The following is a 19955-nucleotide window of genomic DNA, read 5'->3' as shown; positions in this document are numbered from 1 at the left end:
CCCATCACCTCCCTCTGGTGCTCCTCCCCCTTTTTTCCTCTATGGTCTTCTGTCCTCTCCTACCAGACTCCCCATTTCTCCAGCCCTTTACCCCTTACACCAATCAACTTCCCAGCTCTTTACTTCATACCCTTCCCCTCTCCCGGTTTCACATATCACCTACCACCTTGTGCTTCTTCCTCCCCTCCCCTCACCTTCTTACTCTGACTTCTCATCTTTTTTCTCCAGTCCTGATGAAAAGTCTCGGCCTGAAACGTTGACAATTTAGTCTTTTCCACAGATGCCGAATAGCCTGCTGAGTTCCTCCAGCATTTTCTGAGTAAAGGCATTAAGAACACACACAAAATGCTGGAGGAATTCAGCAGGTCAGGCTGCATCTATGGAGAGAAATAAACAGTCAATGTTTCAGGTCAAGATCCTTCATCAGGGCTCAGGCCCGAAACATCAACTATTTATCCCTCTCCATAGATGCTGCCTGACGTACTGAACCCCTCCAGCATTTTGTGTGTTCCTCGGGATTTCCAGAGTCTGCAGAATCTCTTGTGTTTTTAAAGGCATTAATAATGCCACCTACCCAAGAGCACAAGTTACAATTTCTACCATTGGTACAGCCAGTATAGTTCAATAATAATTAATAAAAGGATTAACTCTTAGAGTGTTAGAACATTACAACACAGAAACAGGCCTTTCAGCCTATCTGGTCTGTGCCAGTCTTGCCTGGTATTTATGAAAAGAAGAATGTTTTCAAAGAAACAAACAACTAGAATGCAAACAATGTAAACTTTTATCACTAAAATGTAATATGTGGCAAGAGCATGTTGTATGCTATACCTGGTTAAATTGTGGAGGGACATTGTTAGATTGTACTCATTGAGCTGACAAACTTGTGTTGTGCCTGGGTACAGCACTTTGATCTGTTTCATAGTAGGTACTAATAATTTTGGGTGAATGAGTGGTGGCAGGAGATTTGTTCACAGTAAATTGAAAAAAGGCATTTATGCATTATATTAAACCCACTATCAAATAACAAGTTTGTTCCATACCACACAATATCTATAGAACAGCAGTATCCTTGAGTAACCACAATTTCAATTATACATTTTCCTCTCCATTTCCTGGTCCATTGCTAAGTAAATGTAGATCAATTTTAGATATTCATGTTAGACTTGCAAATCTTAAGCACAGAGAAAAGACAACTAATGTGGTGGCAGAACATAGTATTAATGGTAAGACTCTTGGCAGTGTGGAGGATCCGAGGGATCTTGGGGTCCAAGTCCATAGGACACTCAAAGCAGCTGCGCAGGTTGACTCTGTGGTTAAGAAGGCATATGGTGTATTGGCCTTCATCAATTGTGGAGTTGAATTTAGGAGCCGAGAGGTAATGTTACAGCTGTATATGACCCTGGTCAGACCCCACTTGGAGTACTGCATTCAGTTCTGGTTGCCTCACTACAGGAAGGATGTGGAAACCATAGAAAGGGTGCAGAGATTTACAAGGATGTTGCCTGGATTGGGAAGCATGCCTCATGAAGACAGGTTGAGTGAACCTGGCCTTTTCTCCTTGGAGCGACGGAGGATGAGAGGTGACCTGAAAGAGGTGTATAAGATGATGAGAGGCACTGATCCTGTGGATAGTCAGAGGCTTTTTCCCAGGGCTGAAATGGCTGCCACAAGAGGGCACAGGTTTAAGGTGCTTGGGAGTAGGTACAGAGGAGATGTCAGGGGTTACTTTTTTTACTCAGAGAGTGGTGAGTGCGTGGAATGGGCTGCCAGCAACGGTGGTGGAGGCAGGTACGATAGGGTCTTTTAAGAGACTTTTGGATAGGTACATGGAGCTCAGAAAAATAGAGGGCTATGGGTAACCCTAGTAATTTCTAAGATAGGGACATGTTCGCCACAACTTTGTGGGCTGAAGTGCCTGTATTGTGCTGTAGGTTTTCTATGTTTCTAATATGCATAACACGAGGATGGGTCTCAATGACATAAATAGAAAGTTCATGAGTAAAATCCAATCATTTGAGGTTTACCTGTAAGACTGAATTCCTTTGTCCAGGGTCACTTGGTTCAAACACATTTAGTAACTATTTCTGAGACACTTATGATCATTTTTCCTTGGACAATTGAATTATATTCTTGAAACATTATTTCAAGGATTTTGTCAGAAGTTATTTAGAGTCATAGAAATGTACAGCACAGAAAAAGGTGCTTCAGCCCACCTGGTCCACGCTGAACAATTTAAGCAGCCTAACCCAATCAACCTGTACCCAGACCATAGCCCTCCATACCCCTATCCAAGTAAGGGCCAAGTCTCTTCATCAGGACTGGAGAAAAAAGATGAGAAGTCAGAGTAAGGTAGTAGGGGGAGGGAAGGAAGAAATACAAGGTAGTAGCTGATAGGTGATATGTGAAACCAGGAGTGGGTGGAGGGGTGAAGTAAAGAGCTAGGAAGTCAATTGGTGAAAGGGATACAGGGCTGGAGAATGGGGAATCTGACAGCAGAGGGCAGAAGACCATGGAATGGGGAGGAGCACCAAAGGGAAGTGATGGGCAGGTAAGGAGATGAGGTGAAAGAGGAAATTTGGAATAGGGAATGCTGAAGGGGGTGGGGCCAATACCAGAAGTTCAAGAAATTCATCTTCGTGCCATCCGGTTGGGGCTACCCAGATGGAATACAAGGTGTTATTCCTCTATGTGGTCTCACTGCGGAAGTAAGGAGACCATGAACTGGCATGTTGGAATGTGAATGGGTAGTAGAATTAAAATGGGTGCCACTGGGAGATCCCCTTTTTTCTGGTAGATGGAGTGTAGATGCTCAGCGACACAGTCTTCCAATCTACTTCGGTCTCACCTGCATACAGGAGGCCACACTGGTAACACAGGATACAGTAGATGATCCCAACAAACTCACAGGTGAAGTGTCGCCTCACCTGGAAGAACTTTTGAACTTTGAACCCGTCAGCATGAAGTACTATCGAATTTGGTTATGTTATATTTTATGTTCCAACATGAGGCTAAATGTCAATGCTACCTTTTTGATTTACTGTTGGAAAAACATTTGAAGAATTGAACAAAGAATTGTTTAGTGACTATTTCAAAAAGATGTTCCCACTTGTATTACTTTCTTTCTACAGGCTGATTTATATTTGTGCGTCAAACGTACGCCGTAGGTACAGCGTAGCCGCATTCCCTACGCTGTACTCTACACCGAACCCTACTCCGTAGCCTAATGCACACCTCTCCCAAAATGTAACTACGCATCGCGGCGATGCAGACCACAACAGCTGTGATTGGTCCACTTGGTAGCATCGCATTTCCTCCTATGCTGCAATAGCTTCCCATTGGGCGACTGAAGGGCAGGGAAGGAACTCTGGCTGCAATGCTTTCCATAAAGCTTTACAGACCTCCGAAATTATGGAGGACCCTGTGCTTGACGCCAGTTTGTAGCTAGCTTGTAGCTACAGCCTGTTGACTTCCACCTGAAGCTAAAACTCGAATGGTGTCCCCCGCTTTCCGAACATTCTCTTTGTGACATTTCGCTTTTACAAAAGACCTACATTAGTATCTGTTTTTGTTAACCGAAAGAGGATTTTCGCTTTTACGAAAAAATATGCTCGCTTTAAACTTGTGTTTACCCCGAGAAAGACTACCATGACCATGAAACCTTGCGCGGGCAGGTGTGTGCACATGTGTGACGTGCGAATGCGTGACATGCACATGCGTGTACGTGCCGATTTTTTTCGACAAATTGATTTTGGTTCAAACTTCCCGATTCTGTGAAGTGAAACTACACTGTACATACAGAAAATTCACCCTCCTTCAGTTTCAGTCACCATTGTTTGAAGTTTGAGTTTCTTCGTGTTGAGTTTCATAGAAACCCCACTGCCAGCTAGCGTTTTGGCAGTGAATTGCAGAGCGATGCAGACACACCAACGCACAAGTATAAATGCTCACAACTCTATAGCCCACTTGCGTAGGCTACGGCGTAAGCTAGTTCGCACAAGTATAAATCAGCCTTAAGGCTTCCCTGAGCAATACCTTTTGCAGGTAGTATTTGCTTTGTAAATGTCCTAGTATTCCATGTGCTCCAAGTACGCTATTAGAAACATTCCCTCCTATAACAGTTTGACATTCTCTTTTCTACACTGTTCTTTGGGATGAGCCAGTCTCAATGATCCTGGTGTTCATAGAAAATGGACAAGACTATGACATGCTACATATGAAATCTCTTTTCAACTTCTAATCGATGTTTGCAAGTATTCTAATAATTAACTTGTTCTAAAACTTTCTTCTGCTCAATAGTGAAGTTTGTCAAACTGCTTTCTTACATCTCTAGTGAACTTGGATTCAATATTAAACTCCAGAGCTGTCCATGAATGCATGGATTTATCCCAGTTTATAAAGCTATACAGCATGAAAACAGGACCTTCAGCCCAACTCAACCAAGTCAACTTGCTAGTCCCCACTTGCCCATATCTGGCCCATATCCCTCTCAATTTTTTTTCTATCCATAAATGTCTTTTAAAAGTTGAAATTCTACCTGCCTTGACATCTTTCTGATAGCTTGTTTCATAGCCCTTTCAGCTTCTCTGAACACATTTCCCTCAGGTCCGCTTTAAATCTTTCCCCTCTCACCTTCAACCAAAGATCTGCAATGACTGTTTACTTCCACCTGGTTAATGAAGAGAATCACTCTCTCAGATTGTAAGCCCATGCACGGCCACTGCAATGATCTGACTCTCCATATTCAAGATTAATCTGTTTTAGGAAGGGGTTAACTCCTTTCACTCCACAGCAATTTTCAATTAATAATCCATTTTTAAGGTAGGCAAGCCAGGACTTCTATAAGTCTGCAATAAATTGTTCAAACGTGATTTCTCTTTCACAAAAGCATGTTGATTTTGTCTGATTACCTTGAATTTCTCTAAGTATCCTGCAATAGCATCTTTAATAATACCTCCGAATATTTTCCGTAGAGACAGATGCTAATTGTTCTGCTTTCTGTCCCCTCACCCATCTGTTTTTAACTAAAAAAGTGACATTTTTTCCCCTCCGTCTTAAGTTCTAGGGAATTTTGGCATATTAACATCAATGCATTAGAGTAACTGCCTTCATCCTTGAAAATGGATTCATGAATTTATTCTGATATAAATTACCAACTTACTACTAGATTTTTGTATCATATTGTGGTTGAATCACAATTTTAATAAAACTGAATATTAGACATGCAGGTACCACTATATTGCATGCACAACCAAAGTTTAATTTTGGGCCAGGTTTTCCAGTGAATTTCGAATATTCTTAAATAAACACAGAACAATCATTTAGCATTGGCATCAGCTCAAAACAAAGCACCTAGAACAACAAATAATACTATTATGTTGTGTGGCTACAGGCTTCCAGACAGGTTAGGTCACTCGTCTGAGTGCTACTGGTACCATGTAACCCAGTACTACCTGTCGCATGGTCGGGTAGTCGGCAACTAAACCGGCTCCCCCAACAGGCTTGCCTGATAAGGAGTGTGGCTAGACACCCTGCAGGACGAAAAACAAGACCTGTCAAAGGGCGGATGAACCCTCTCGTAGGGTCAACGGCCATCTAGCAAACATATGCTGTGAAGCGCGGAAAGGGCATCCCTTGCATCGAAGCTTGGTCTGGCCATTTACTGCAACAGAACTCCCCCCAGCCAGCCGTTGCTGCTGGATCCGGAAGGGGATGTCGAGAGGGTGGGTCTGGACCTGTGCAACCCCTACTCACCTAAAATCCACTCACGCACACGCTGTTCCTTTCTGAGGAGTGGGGTCAACCCCACTAACTGATTGAAAGGAACCATCATCATCCTATGGGATGGATAGCCAGAGAGATAGGCTTAAAATGGCAGGAAAGCTAATTGTGACTTTTTAGAAATACTCTGGGAAAAATTACAAATCTGCCATCAGAGGAGTTATTAAAGGAAATGAATGGTGAAACATCTTGAGGCTCTTGAGTCAGAATTTGCATTGTTATTCATGCACCTTTTTGGAGCAATGTAGTTTGATGCTATTCACAAGTAATTTTAATGGTGTAACCCCAAATTTGTACAAGGATTTATTTGAATACAAGTTGATCATTTCCTCCTCCCTATGTTTCCATGTGCAAACAGGGATGAAGAAACTAGAAGGTTTGAAGTCTGCCATTTATTTTATATATTCATCTAAGTGAGTGAGATTATTGGTGATAGGTGGATTACTCTTATTTCAGGAACCCATTGTTGATATTGGGAACTTGATGCCCAGATATAATGCTATCACTCAACCTTTTTATACTTCTGTAAATTTCCTCTGTAAAGTTTCAATTCTCAATGCACCTATGCATTGTGCCAATTATTACAAAATTGGAAATGATTTTACACCGTGTTTGAATACCCATTGAAGACTTCGCAACTATATTTCACATGCATCTCTTCTACCTGTGGCATCTCTGAAAGGGAGCCTTCATTTTATTTTATCCTGGGCTGAATTCAAATTGTAGATCCAGAGCTGAATGGAAAATGTGTCATCCAGTCTCAACGACTGAAAACTGTATATTACATACTTCCTATCAACTTCAGCAATGATAAATTGCCACATCTGTGTTTGAAATTAAAACAACTGACATAAACACAATGCAGGTTCCAGTCTATAGACTTTGGATGTGTTGGGAAAAAATTATCACAGATGGGAATAATAGTGTAGTCAGTTTATAAAGGCAGAATTCATGATGAATTTGGATATAGGAATTTTTAAAAAATGATATAGGAATGGCATGTATAGCTTCCTAGAACAGAATTATGCCTCAATATCATATTCTAGTAGCTCCTGTTCTCTAACTACCTCACCTAGAGGTACTTTGGCTTGGATCCCAATACAAAGTTACTAGACATTGCTACATAAAATTAGGAAAGGATTTTATCCAAATTTGACCATGAATTAATAATATTTTATAAAAAATGGTCTGTGGAACTTCAGTCTTGGGACATGGGATTACTTGATAGAGATAGTTAATATATTAAATAAAACAGAAAAGGTAATTTTGGTAATGTTATTAACTACAACTGAAGAGTAAGATGGTTTGGATACAAAATTGTTAAAAATGAAGAATTGCCATCTGGATGCAATTCATCACAAAATGATTAATACCTGGAATGGCCTTCTGGGCAGCAGCACAGAGGTGAAATATTTGGAGTCAATTATCAGAGTGGGAGAAGGGGAGGAAAGGTTGATGCTTTGCTGCTGTTTGTGCATGGGAGAGGGTAGTGCAAGATCCTTTTACTTTTCAATATAATTTACAGTTTTGTCTCCTTCATTTATGCATTGTGAAGCTGTAACCTTTGGAGGTCATGCAAGGACTTTACTGCTTGGATACAAACAGCATGAAGCACTACCTTTATATATGATAACATATACAGAATTTTTCTAGACCAGAAATCTGGGCAACGTTTCTGACCAGTAAGTTAACAGCAGATGAGGAAAACAAGGAAGACGTTGGTGAATTTAAACCCACATTTCAAAAGCCTATAGATCAGGGTTGAACAGACTCGCCCCATTCATCAATTTTGAACTTTAAGCATGATAGTGTAACCAACAAAGCTCTTTTAGAGTTATGTCTCTACATTTGTTTGAATTTGAAAAAGGTTATGAATGACACTACTTCATTAGAGCATAAATACTCAATGGGAAGACTGCAATCTGTTATTTCTAACTTAGAATGAATGCAAATTAAGATTTGCAAACTGAAATCAAAACAGTTATCAATGTAAGAAAGTGCTTGAGCACATTTGATATAGATTATTAATAAGTCAGAAAAGTGTATAACATATTCCAGATGATGTGATCAAGAATTTAAATCATATCAATAAATTGGATGATTATTATACTGTATGCCAAGATTTATTTGAAATTGAGCAAATAACTTCATACCACTATGTTTAGATGATCCTACAATGACTGCATCTTCTTTTGCCCTCACCAATACATAGAACCAGTCATAATATGGTTTTAAACACAAGAGTTATGCAGATGCTGTATATCCAGAGCAATACACACAAAATACTGGAGGAACTCAGGAGGTCAGGCAGCAACTATTGAACTAACTCAATGTTTTGGGCTGAGACCCTTTATTAGGACTGGAAAGGAAGTGGGGAGATGTCAGAATAAGAAGGTAGAGGGAGGGGAAGGAGGACAAGCTAGAAGGTGATAGGTGAAGCCAGGTGGATGGGGGAGCGGGATTTAAGTGAAACCCCACTGGTTTTCTTGGCTGCCCAAGTCTAGGGAAGACACACTCTTTAAGAAGTTGGGAGCTGATAGGTGGAAAAGGCAAAGGGCTGGAGAGGAAAGAAACTGATAGGAGAGGAGGGTGGACAAGGGATGGAGGAGGGACACCAGGGGGAGATCATAGGCAGGTGAGGAGAAGAGACAAGAGGCCAGAGTAGGGAATTAAAGAAGAGGAAACAGGGTGGAGGGAGAAAAATAAATCAGAATTTGGAGAAATGAATAGGGGTAGGATTTAAAGTTGTTGGACACTGGGAAATTCCACTTTTTGAGGATGGAGCAGGGGTGCTTGGCAAAGCAGTCCCCCAATCTATGTCAGGTCTCACCAAAGTAGAGGTCTCACTGGGAGCACCAAATACAGTAGATGATCCCAACAGATTCACAGGTGGGGTTGCCTCACCTGCAAGGACTGTTTGGAGCCCTGAATGGAGGTGAGAGAGGTGGTGACTGGGCAGGTGTAGCACTCCTACCGTGTGCAGGAATAAGGGCCAAGAGGGAGATTAATGGGGAGGGATGATTGGACAAGGGAATCATGGAGGAAGCATGCCCTGTGGAAAGCAGAGGGGGGTGGGGTATAGATGTGTTTGGTGGTAGGGTCCCATTGAAGATAGCAGAAGTTGCAGAGAATGATGTGTTGAACTCTATCCCTGTTAAGGCAGCAGGAATATGGGGTGACCATGGATGTCCAGTAAATGGAGGAGATGAGGGTGAGGGCAGAATCAATGCTTGAGGAAAGGAAACCCCGTTCTTTGTAGAAGCTGGAAAGGAAAGCCTCATCCTGGGAACAGATGTGGCAGAGACGAAGGAGCTGAGAAAGGGGAATGGCATTTCTATAGGAGACAGGTTGGATAGAGGTATTGTCAAGACAGACATGGGAATCGGTAGTTTTATAAAAGATATCAGTAGACAGTTTGTCTCCAGAGATGGAGACAGAGAGATCGAGAAAGGGGAGAAAGATGTCAGAAATGGATCAAGTTTGGTTTTGCAGGCTTTCTCAGTGACCATACTGAGACTTGTTTCATGGGACCTTTTACTGCTCATTGCTTTACATGTATGATGGGAAGCTCAAGTCAAGTTCCCACTGAAACTGATGCCAAGATTAAGGAAGGCATTTATGTTGGTCCACAAATCAAACAGCTCATCGATGACAGGCAATTCAAAGAACTTCGAGTGAGACCAGAGAAAATCACATGGAAGGCACTCAAGGATGTTGTTAAAAATTTTTGTGGCAACTACAGAGCGCCAAACTATATGCAGCTGGTTGACAATATGCTTCAAGTATACAAAACCATGAAGTGCAACATGTCATTAATGATTCATTTTCCGCATTCCCATTTAGACTTCTTCCCTGCAAACCTTAGTGTTATCAGTAACGAGCATGGTGAAAGGTCTCACCAGAACATTGCGGTCATGGAGAAACGGTATCAGGGCAACTGTAATCCATCAATGCTGGCTGATTATTGTTGTACACTTAAGCAAGAAACCTCAGACACTGAGTACAAATGAAAATCATCAACAGAACATTTTTAGCTCAGTTGAACTATTGCAAAGCATCAGCACTTATGCAATTAAATGCATTATATTCAATAAAAGTTAATTTCTTGTTTCTCCAAATTCCTGCGTGATACAAGCAGTATGAAATTATATTTGTGTTCATCCTTAAGCAGTCTATCATAAACAAAAAAATATTTCTGAAGAAGCAATACTTCCAGAAAAAAAATGCTGCCCAGGTTATTGAATCATAGCAAATAATGTAGGGAATTGAGAGAGCACCAACAGGCAAAGAACTAGGAAACTGTTGGGTGGTGAATGGCGACCTGTGAAAAGTAAGGTGTAATGCTTAGGTCTGCAAAGAGAAATAAAGCCTGGGTTGGTGACCAGGTACTGATGGGGACACAGCAGAGGGAGATTGTGGAAGTTCAAGCAGAAGGAGGAGATCACAGCTTCTGTTACGGGCTTTTGGAGATAGGTGATAGTCAGGGCTGCTCAGGTAGTCAGGGAGTCAGAGATCCTGGACTTTTAAGAGTAATGGGGTTTTGCGTTTGGGGTGGTGTCCTAAGGGTGTGAGGGACTTAATTAGATAATTAAACATAATTGTCCCAACAGCGACTATCAAGGGTTAGTTTCAGAATAACAAAGACCAAGTCCTCTTGAAATGTTTCAAAAGGAGAGCTGCACAGGAAGTGATACAATTTTCTGTACAATTAATGTGATCACATCAGTCGCACATCGGCGAGTCAAGCCAGGAAATAGATTATCAGATTTCTAGAGTGTTGCAAAATGGATCTGTAATATTTGATGTTGGGTTGCAATCCTGAAAAATGTTGTAGTAAATATGATTTCATCTGATAGACAGATCTTTATGGAAGATAATCATTCTTGTTAACAATCTCTTTTTACTGATGTATACTCTCTGTTGTACATTTCTTTGTTCTTACTTCACCTTTAATAGAGGACATTATTCGGTGCTGTTTTTCAGAAATCAGTCTCACATGTATTGAGGTGGTATATTTATCAACAGTTGGCCATGTTTCAAAGCCAGCCTTAAATTGGTATTTTAAAGTCACTGATACCACCAAATGAAAAAGATAGGTGCTTAATTAACAAAATAGCTGATGTTTCCTTCTTAATTTTCATGTCATTTATCAGCTGTGGCATCTATTGGCATTTACCTCTGGCATTCAAGAGAAAAGGGGAATTTCAGAAGCTAACCAGCAATGCAGTTTTGGTCAATGACTAGAACACAAACCCATTTCAGCTTCCTGTTAACTGTGGGACTTATGGAAAAATAAGAATATTTTAAATTCAACTCAGTGTCAAATAATGCACTATAACATATTAACTATGTAGACAAGAGAGGTTCTCTGTCATAAGCCCTTCCGCTTTCATTGGCAAAGTTATTTTAGGAATGCATTTTAAAATCAAATGTAACATAACCAGCATATTCCAAGGCTGTACTTTCAGATCTCTGTTACTATTCCTGATGGTCATCTTACACTAAGCTCTTGTAACTTTAGAATTTGTCCATTAACTTTAGAAACATTGACCCAGTTCAAATTAGTAAAACATGTACATGAGATGACAATCTAATAAGTCATCCAAATTCAACACCCTTTAACTTGATTTCTTATCAAGACATTGCAATAAAAGCAACACTATTCCAAATATAATAGACTCTGATCACATTTTCTCTGTACTAGTGAATATTTGCCCTGATTTTGCAATGAAAATAGTAAAGCTACACAATATCTACTCATCCTTTAATCTCCCTAGGACCAACCCAAAGACAATCTCCCTTGTCATGGCCCTTGCACTTTATTTGTCTTTCTGCAATACACTTTCTCTGTAACTGTAACACTATGATTCTGCATTCTGATATTGTTTTTCTTTTGTACTACTTTGATCTACTTATGTATAGAATGATCTATCGAGATCACATGCAAATAATTGTTTTCCACTGTACCTCAGTACACGTGACCATAACAAACCAGTCACTAATCGCCAGCATTCCACATCTTTTTTTGCAACTCCAATTATGAGTAAATTCCTAAATCACAACCAGCCAAATGGAAGCTAGGAATTGTGTCACTCTTTGTAAATAGTAAGATTATTCAAACCTTGTGACAGTCATAATCCCATTAATTACTGGCAGCATTTCAAATACACTCTTCTTCATCCACTTCAAGCATTGGCAGGTTGTGCAATCAGAGATCCTCTTCTGCACACCTTTGTTGTACTGTGTGGATATTGGATTTACTGTCAGCTTGAACCACTCTGGCCATTCTCCTCTGACCTTGAATGAACATGGCATTTTCACCCACAGAACTGCCACTCGCTGGATTTTTTTTTGTTTTTCACACCATTCCCTTTATCTCTAGAGACTGATGTGTGAAAATCCCAGAAAATCAGCAGTTTCTGAGATACTCAAACCACAGTCAAAGTCACATAGATCACATTTCTTTCCTCATACTGATGTTCGGTCTGAACAACAATTGAACCTCTTGACCATGTCTGCATGCTTTGATGCATTGAGTTGCTGTCATGTGATTAGCTGATTAGATATTTGCATTGATGATCAATTGTACAGGTGTACCTAACTGAGCGTGATCAAATGTGCTGAAGCATGAAAATAGCACATTGTCTTTTTTTCTCTATTTTCAATCCTTCTGTACTTTGCTTAAACCAAAATTAATTCCTTTGTACTTATCACTAAAATGAAATGAATAAGAATTTTAAGTAAATATATTTCAAACATGCTACTTCATCACAACTTATACTTGGGACAGCACAATTGATATTAAAGTATCTAGTGGTAAAGCTTTTTTATTGGAATGCAGTGTTAAAGGTACTATCAGTGAGTTCCGCCATGGGAAGGCATTCACAGTTGGAGAGAGGAAAAGGTTCAAGGATGAAATTAAATTCCACCTGAAAAACTTTCAACCTCTCCGCAGAGGCCAGGAAATCTTTGGCCCACGATTGGTCAACGTGGAGACAAAATATTCAGTATGGCATTGAGAACCTCAAGAGTACAGAGAAACCCTTGTGTGAACAATGAGCACAACACCCCACAACTGCCACCTTTGTCACCTTCAAACCACAAAACAGAAGTCGGACAAAGTTATCCTCAATCATCAGAAAATAAAAATGTTCATTGTTCTGTCAGCCTGAGTGAATCAAGCCTCCTGCTTATCATTGCTGATATGTCAGGATGAAATTTTCCAATTAAGTTTATTTTAACTGTTTACATTTTTTTCTTATTTTGCTTTTCAGTGATTGGGGTGGTTTTAAATTTTACACTAAAGTGATTAATCCTGCAGTACTGAGGAGAAGCTTACAAGATCTGCTTTATAAATAACTATTTGTGTTTCACAGTTCAGTATCTTTACTACATCTAATGTTCATCCGAAGCTGAGATGTTTATTCATGTTTAAGTATGTATCAATATCAAATAACATGGCTGAATTTAGATGAATTGGGCACACTTCTAGGAATCTACAGGTTCAGCTGATCAACCATTCAGATTTTTACCAATCCATTAAGGTAAACTGAAGCTTGTGGAGACACCAGAGACTGTAGATGCTGGAATCTGGAGCAAAAAGCAAAGTGCTGTTAGGCAGCATCTGTGTAGGAAAATGGACAGTCAACATTTTGGGTTGAGACCTTACATCTGTCTTGGTGAAGGGCATCAACCCAAAATGTCAACTGTCCATTTCCCTTCACAGATGCTGCCTGACACATTTGAGTTCCTCCAGAATTGTGTTTTAAAGCAAAGCTTCTGGTTTGCTGACCTCTACTGCCATTATTAGACTAACACATTATACTCAAGACATGCTTTGAAACCCCAGGTGACCCAATTTAAATGAGTGGACTAATAATACGGAATGTAAATTTGTTAACAAGAAAACAAAACTTTTTGCAACCATAAAAGATTCTGCAGATGCTGAAAATCCAGAGTAATACACACAAAATGCTGGAGAAACTCAGCAGGTCAGGCATCTTCTATAGAAAGGATGTTTCAGGCCAAGGTTCTTCTTCAGAACTCCTAGTAACCTCCTGGTACGCTTTGACATTTATCAATTTTCCAGCCAAAAACTCCAAAAATAACTACACATGTCCTGATTTTAACATGGAAGAAAAATTGATCAATATTTCCTTCTTTGTATTTATGCTGACATTGTAATCAAAATTCCAGATAAAAAGAACTTCCTACTAATGGATAGCTTTAGATAGTTTCGAAATGTTTGGAATTAAAATTTATTTACTCAGAACATCTGTGCCAATGACTGATCTCATCTTTACAGGGTTATTATGGATGAGGAATCAAGCAGGAGCTCTCTTTCAAAGAAACAAGCAGTCTTCCGCTATGCTGTACTTCTATGAAGTATAGCATTTGAAATGGAGTCTCTCTCCAGTTTTGTACTGACATTAAAGTAATGTTCCTTTAGTGCAGTTCTGATACTACCTTGGCTCTGCTGTTGCTGCTGTTTCTGCTGCTGCTGCTGTTTTTGCTGTTGCTCATGTAGACTCTGACTGTCGACTGAGATTCCACTGTCACTGTGCAGCTTCTCCCCCTCTGGAGACTGTGTCTCATTTACAGTTCTGTTATTGGCTCCCTGCTTGTTTTGCTTACAGCTGTTCCATCTGTGACAAACATTCAGAAGAGTCACGATACAGGAAACATCAAGTCAAACTCATTGTGTAAAAAGAAAGAATGGGATACAGAGAGAAGGAGGAAGGGAAGTGGATACTACTGAGAGAGATGCCTAAGACCTTTGCACAGTACTGTACTGTATTTGTCAACATGGAGCGGAGAGTGAATTTGTAAGTCTGGCAGGAGCAAAAGATGTTGGGAATGGAAAGGATGGAGTGCCGCGGGAGGGGTGTCGGACAGGTGGCGGAGAAGGAGTACCAGGTGGGGGTGCAGACACATTCAGATCTGAGACACCAGGCAAGGTCACTTGATTCCAAACAATTGGCTTATTGATGAATGTTGAATGTCTCTCTAGTGCTTCCCGCACCCTCTCCCTTCCCCTTTTCCCCAACCATGATACCCCTCTCCCTGCCCCTTCCCACTCTCAATCCGCAATAGAGACCCATATCTGAATCGTTTATCATCACCCACATGTGTCATGATTTCTTTTGCGCCTTAGTACAGTGCAATACAGAATGGGGCAGTACGTATGGTAGTGTAGTGGTTAGCACAATGCTTTAGAGTACCAGCAACTCAGGTTCAATTCCCATTGCTGTATGTAAGGAGCTTGTACATTCACCCCGTGACAGTGTGTGTTTCCTTCGGATGCTCCAGTTTCCTCCTACAGTCCGAAGACATACTGGTTGGCAGGTTAATTGGTCTTTGTAAATTATCCTGTAATTAGGCTAGAATTAAAGCAGGGTTACTGGACAGTGTGGCCCAAAAGGGTGGAAGGGCCTACTCCTTGTTGTATCTCAATAAAATAAAAATTTAAAAATTAGTACAGTACTGTGCAAAAGCCTTAGGCACCCGAGTCATGTATACATGCCTAAGACTTTTGTCACTACTGTAATTCATTAATCAAGGACATTCAGTTTGTAAGTCTTCCTTAAAATAATGAAGCTGGGTAAGACTAGAAGATAGACAAATTAACTATGAAAGCAGAAATAAGATTAGATACTGAGGCAATTATAATTCACAGTCAATTGTTACAAAGGATCTGTAAATTGGACTAATGAGCCATGATGATGGAGATGAAGCTGAGGAAGATATTTGTGTGAGGTTCATCTGAGTAATCAGTTCATGGAGGTTGAAATGTGGAACACAATTGTGAGGGCAGAAAGGCAGAACTTAATTCTACTGATGGGATCAAGAGATGCAATTGTGTAGGCAGGACTGGAGATCAGTATTGCTGAAATGCGACTGAGAAACAACACCACTGTACAGGTGAGAGTGGAGAACATGATCGTGGAAGTGGGGTGACAATCACTATGGTATACATGTTACAAAATTTGTTGTTATTCTGTTTAGTAACTACAAAAAATGGCTTCCTTGTTTACTTATAATGTTACCTTTGAGGAACAGGAGATGGATGACTGGTGGAGGATTCTGGAATTGATAGGGTAATTTTGTCAAGATAAATCAAGCAAGGAACAATGAATGTATGCACAGTCATTGTATTCCTCCTGTATAATGCATATCACACGAGATGGTCAACAGTGATGTCCAGAAGCATATTAATTAATAGCAAGTCACTGGATGCTATTCATTGACTAAGCTACATTGATACCTGAAATGACAGGTTTTCTTGAGAAGTATTGTTGGACAGTCAAGGTTTACATTTGCTTGAGTTTAGAAGAATGAGAGGGGACTTGTTTGAAATGTATAAAAATGAGGCGTCATGAGGGTTATAGGTGACAGAAGTATGTGTAGGCGAACAAGGTGACAGTAGTACTTGTAGGTGAACATTTTGGGTCCAGTGACCATAATGTCATTTTTATCAAGTTAATTGTGGATAAGGATAGGTCTGGTCCTCGAGTTAACGTTCTAATTTGGAGAAGGGCCAATTTTGAGGAAATGATAAAGGATCTAGGAAGAGTGGATTGGGATAACTTGTTTTCTGGCAAGGATGTGTTCAGTATGTGGAAGGCATTCAAAGGTGAAATTTTGAGAGTGCAGAGTTTGCATGTTCCTGCCAGGATTAAAGGCAAATTTAACAGGCAAAGGAAACCTTGGTTTTCAAGGGATATTGGCGATCTGGTTAAGAAAAAGAGAGAGGTGTATAGCAGGTATAGACAACAAGGAACAAATGAGGTGCTTAAAGAATATAGAAAATGTAAGAAAATACTAAAGAAGGAAATCAGGAAGGCAAAAAGAAGACATGAGGTTGCTTTGGCAGATAATGTGAAGGTAAACCCGAAGTATATTAAGAGTAAAAGGATAGTAAGGGACAAAATTGGTCCCCTAGAAGATCAAAGTGGTCGTGTATGTGTGGAGCCTCACGAGATGGGGGAGATCTTAAACAATTTTTTTGCATCAGTATTTACTCAGGAAACAGGCATAGCGTATATGGAAGGAAGGGAAACAAGCAGCAGTGTCATGGAATATATAGAGATTAAAGAGGAGGAGGTGCTTGCTGCCTTACAGCGAATAAAGGTAGATAAATCCCCCAGGCCTGACATAATATTTCCTCAGACCTTGAGAGAGATTAGCGTAGAAATTGCAGGGGCCCTGGCAGAAATATTTAAAATGTCCTTAGCCACGGGTGTGGTGCCAGAGGATTGGTGGGTAGCTCATGTTGTTCCGTTGTTTAAAAAAGGCTCCAAAGGTAAACTCGGTAATTACAGGCCGGTGAGCCTGACATCAGTAGTAGGTAAATTATTGGAAGGTGTTCTGAGAGATCAGATATACAAATATTTGGATAGCCAAGGGCTGATTAAGGATAGTCAGCATGGTTTTGTGTGGTAGATCGTGTTTAATGAAACTTGTAGAGTTTTTCGAGGGGGTTACCAAGAAAGTAGACGAAGGAAAGGCTGTGGATGTTGTCTACATGGACTTTAGTAAGGCCTTTGACAAGGTCCCACTTGGGAGGTTAGTTCAGAAGGTTCAGACACTAGGTATCCATGGAGAGGTTGTAAACTGGATTCGAGATTGGCTGTGTGGGAGAAGACAGACAGTGGTACTGGATGATTGCTTCTCAGACTGGAGGCCTGTGACTAATGGTCTGCCTCAAGGATCTGTGCTGGGACCATTGTTGTTTGTTGTCTATATCAATGATCTAGATAATAATGTGGTAAATTGTATCAGCAAGTTTGCTGATGACACTAAGCTTGAAGGTGCTGTGGTCAGCGAGGAAGGCTTTCAAAGCTTGCAGAGGGATCTGAACCAACTGGAAAAATGGGCCAGAAAATGGCAGATGGAATTTAATGCAGACAAGTGTGAGGTGTTGCATTTTGGAAGGACAAATCAAGGTAGGACATACACAGTAAATGGTAGGGCACTGAAGCGTGTGGAGGAACAAAGAGATCTGGCAGTTCAGATACATAATTCCCTGAAAGTGGAGTCACAGGTAGACAGGGTTGTAAAGAAGGCTTTTGGCATCCTGGTATTCATAAATCAAAGTACTTAGTATAGGAGTTGGGATGTTATGGGGAGGTTGTTTAAGACATTGGTGGGGCCAAATTTGGAGAATTGTGTACAGTTCTGGTCACCTCACTATAGAAAGGATATCAGTAAGATTGAAAGAGTACAGAGAAGATTTACTAGGCTGTTGCCGGGTCTTTAGAAGTTGAGTTATAGGGAAAGATTGAACAGGTTAGGACTTTATTCCTTGGAGCGTAGAAGAATGAGGGGAGATTTGATGGAGGTTTATAAAATTATGAGGGGTATAGACAGAGTAAATGTGAATAGGCTCTTTCCACTTAGATTGGGAGAGATAAATACGAGAGGACATGGCTTTGGGGTGAAAGGGGAAAGGTTTAGGGGGAACATTAGGGGGAACTTCTTCACTCAGAGAGTGGTGGGAGTGTGGAACGAGCTGCCATCTGACGTGGTAAATGCGGGCTCACTCTTAAGTTTTAAGAATAAATTGGATAGGTACATGGATGGGAGAGGTCTGGAGGGTTATGGACTGGATGCAGATCAATGGGACTAGCAGAATAATGTTTTGGCAGAGTAGAAGGGCTGAATGGCCTGTTTTCTGTGCTGTAGTGTTCTCTGGTTCTATGGTTCTATGTGGGGGAGAAATTCTCTCTTCTGGGATAATATAGAATTAAAATCCACTGTTTAAAAATAAGAAATCATCCATTTAAGGTAAAAGGCAGACAAGAATTTTTCACTCTGTGGGCCATGGGTGTTTGAGACTCTCTTCATTAAAAGGTGGTGAAAACACAGTGGACAGGAATCTGGTGTTGAGATTACAGTCAGATCACAGTCATGATCTGACTGACCAGTGGAGGAAGCTCAAAGGACCAAGTTATCTACTACTGCTCCCAATTCACATGTTCATTATGTGTAAAGTTTAAAGTCCTCGATGTCACCATATTACATATACTGTAGTTAGAACATTACTTGTTCATTACAAATTAATGATGTTGCATCATGCCATGGAAAAGATAGCTATGCAATTAAAGCAAACAATTTAAGAAAAACCAACCGCTTGAAAGCCACGTAAGCCACAAGTCCAACCACAACTGCAGCCAAGATGGAACAGTAAACAGGAATGATGTTGTCGGTGCTGCCCTGCCCAATGAACTGTGGTGAGCTTGGAACAGCTGTGGTTGTCACTATCTCTGTTGTTGTGACAAGTTTCGGAGGGACCACGGTGCTGACTACAGAAGGTCGTGCGTGACGATTTGCTGAAAAGAGAAAAATTGAATCCCATTAATTCTCCAGTACTGTAACAACTTACTTAATGCCACTGTAATTTGTCTAATTTTACATCCATGCAGAGAGTATCAGAAATGATCTTATTTATAACTGCAAACCTAATCTTTGTTAAACCTTGTTGAACAATGCTGTCAATCTTCATCAATATTAAAAGATTGAAATAGCTCAATCAAAATTGGGGATAAAAATTCTATCCCTTCAATTATTATTTGGAAATACCTTAATGTTCAAGAGGTATTTCAAAAAAGTCTGACATTTAAACTAACAATCCTAATAATGTGAAATTATTTAAGCTTTAATTTTTTTTTACTGGAGCATATTTTCACCATTCATATTTCTGACAAGTAGCCTGCTAACAGAACGCAAATATTCAGGCAAAAATGTAAAAGGGAAGTTTTCACATACATTATTGTGACCAAACTCAAGAGATGGGTTTATACAAGTGAATATTTTGAAATTGGATCGCAATTTCTTTCTGTGTTAAAACTCGCACCATATCAGCCCCCCCCCCCCAATAACACCAGCAACAAACAAGTGTGCAAGGTTATTGGTGAATTTTCCGCTACAAATCAGTTAAACAGTGGCCTGCATTGCTTGTAACAGCTGTAAACACTTTGCTACTCAGCCATCAAAAAAGCACCTGTCCTGTCAGCAACATGACAGTTAACAAGTGTCTTGGAGTACAGGAAGGCTGAATAAGGATGAAGACAGCATCACTATTCTGATACAGAATTGTATTCTAATGATTTTTCACTTTAAAACTTTGACTTTGAACCTTCTTAGACTGCAAGTTATTAGAGCCAAGGGCAAAA

General features: G+C 40.3%; 1 protein-coding gene across 1 annotated transcript in view; it reads right to left on the bottom strand.

Moving 5' to 3' along the window:
* LOC140191351 (tumor necrosis factor receptor superfamily member 16-like) overlaps positions 1 to 19955 on the bottom strand; it is a 137516-nt gene that overhangs the window by 7748 nt on the left and 109813 nt on the right. Inside the window, exons 4-5 of the mRNA XM_072248672.1 lie at positions 18911 to 19112; positions 14248 to 14426 (exon numbers count right to left, since the gene is read on the bottom strand). Coding sequence (XP_072104773.1) covers positions 14248 to 14426; positions 18911 to 19112 — 381 coding nt within the window. The remainder of the gene's footprint in view (positions 1 to 14247; positions 14427 to 18910; positions 19113 to 19955) is intronic.

The sequence above is a fragment of the Mobula birostris genome, chromosome X, assembly GCF_030028105.1.
Source record: "Mobula birostris isolate sMobBir1 chromosome X, sMobBir1.hap1, whole genome shotgun sequence".
Lineage (NCBI taxonomy): Eukaryota > Metazoa > Chordata > Chondrichthyes > Myliobatiformes > Myliobatidae > Mobula > Mobula birostris.
Note: the sequence above shows the minus strand (reverse complement) of the source record. Positions and strands in the feature narration are given on the sequence as shown.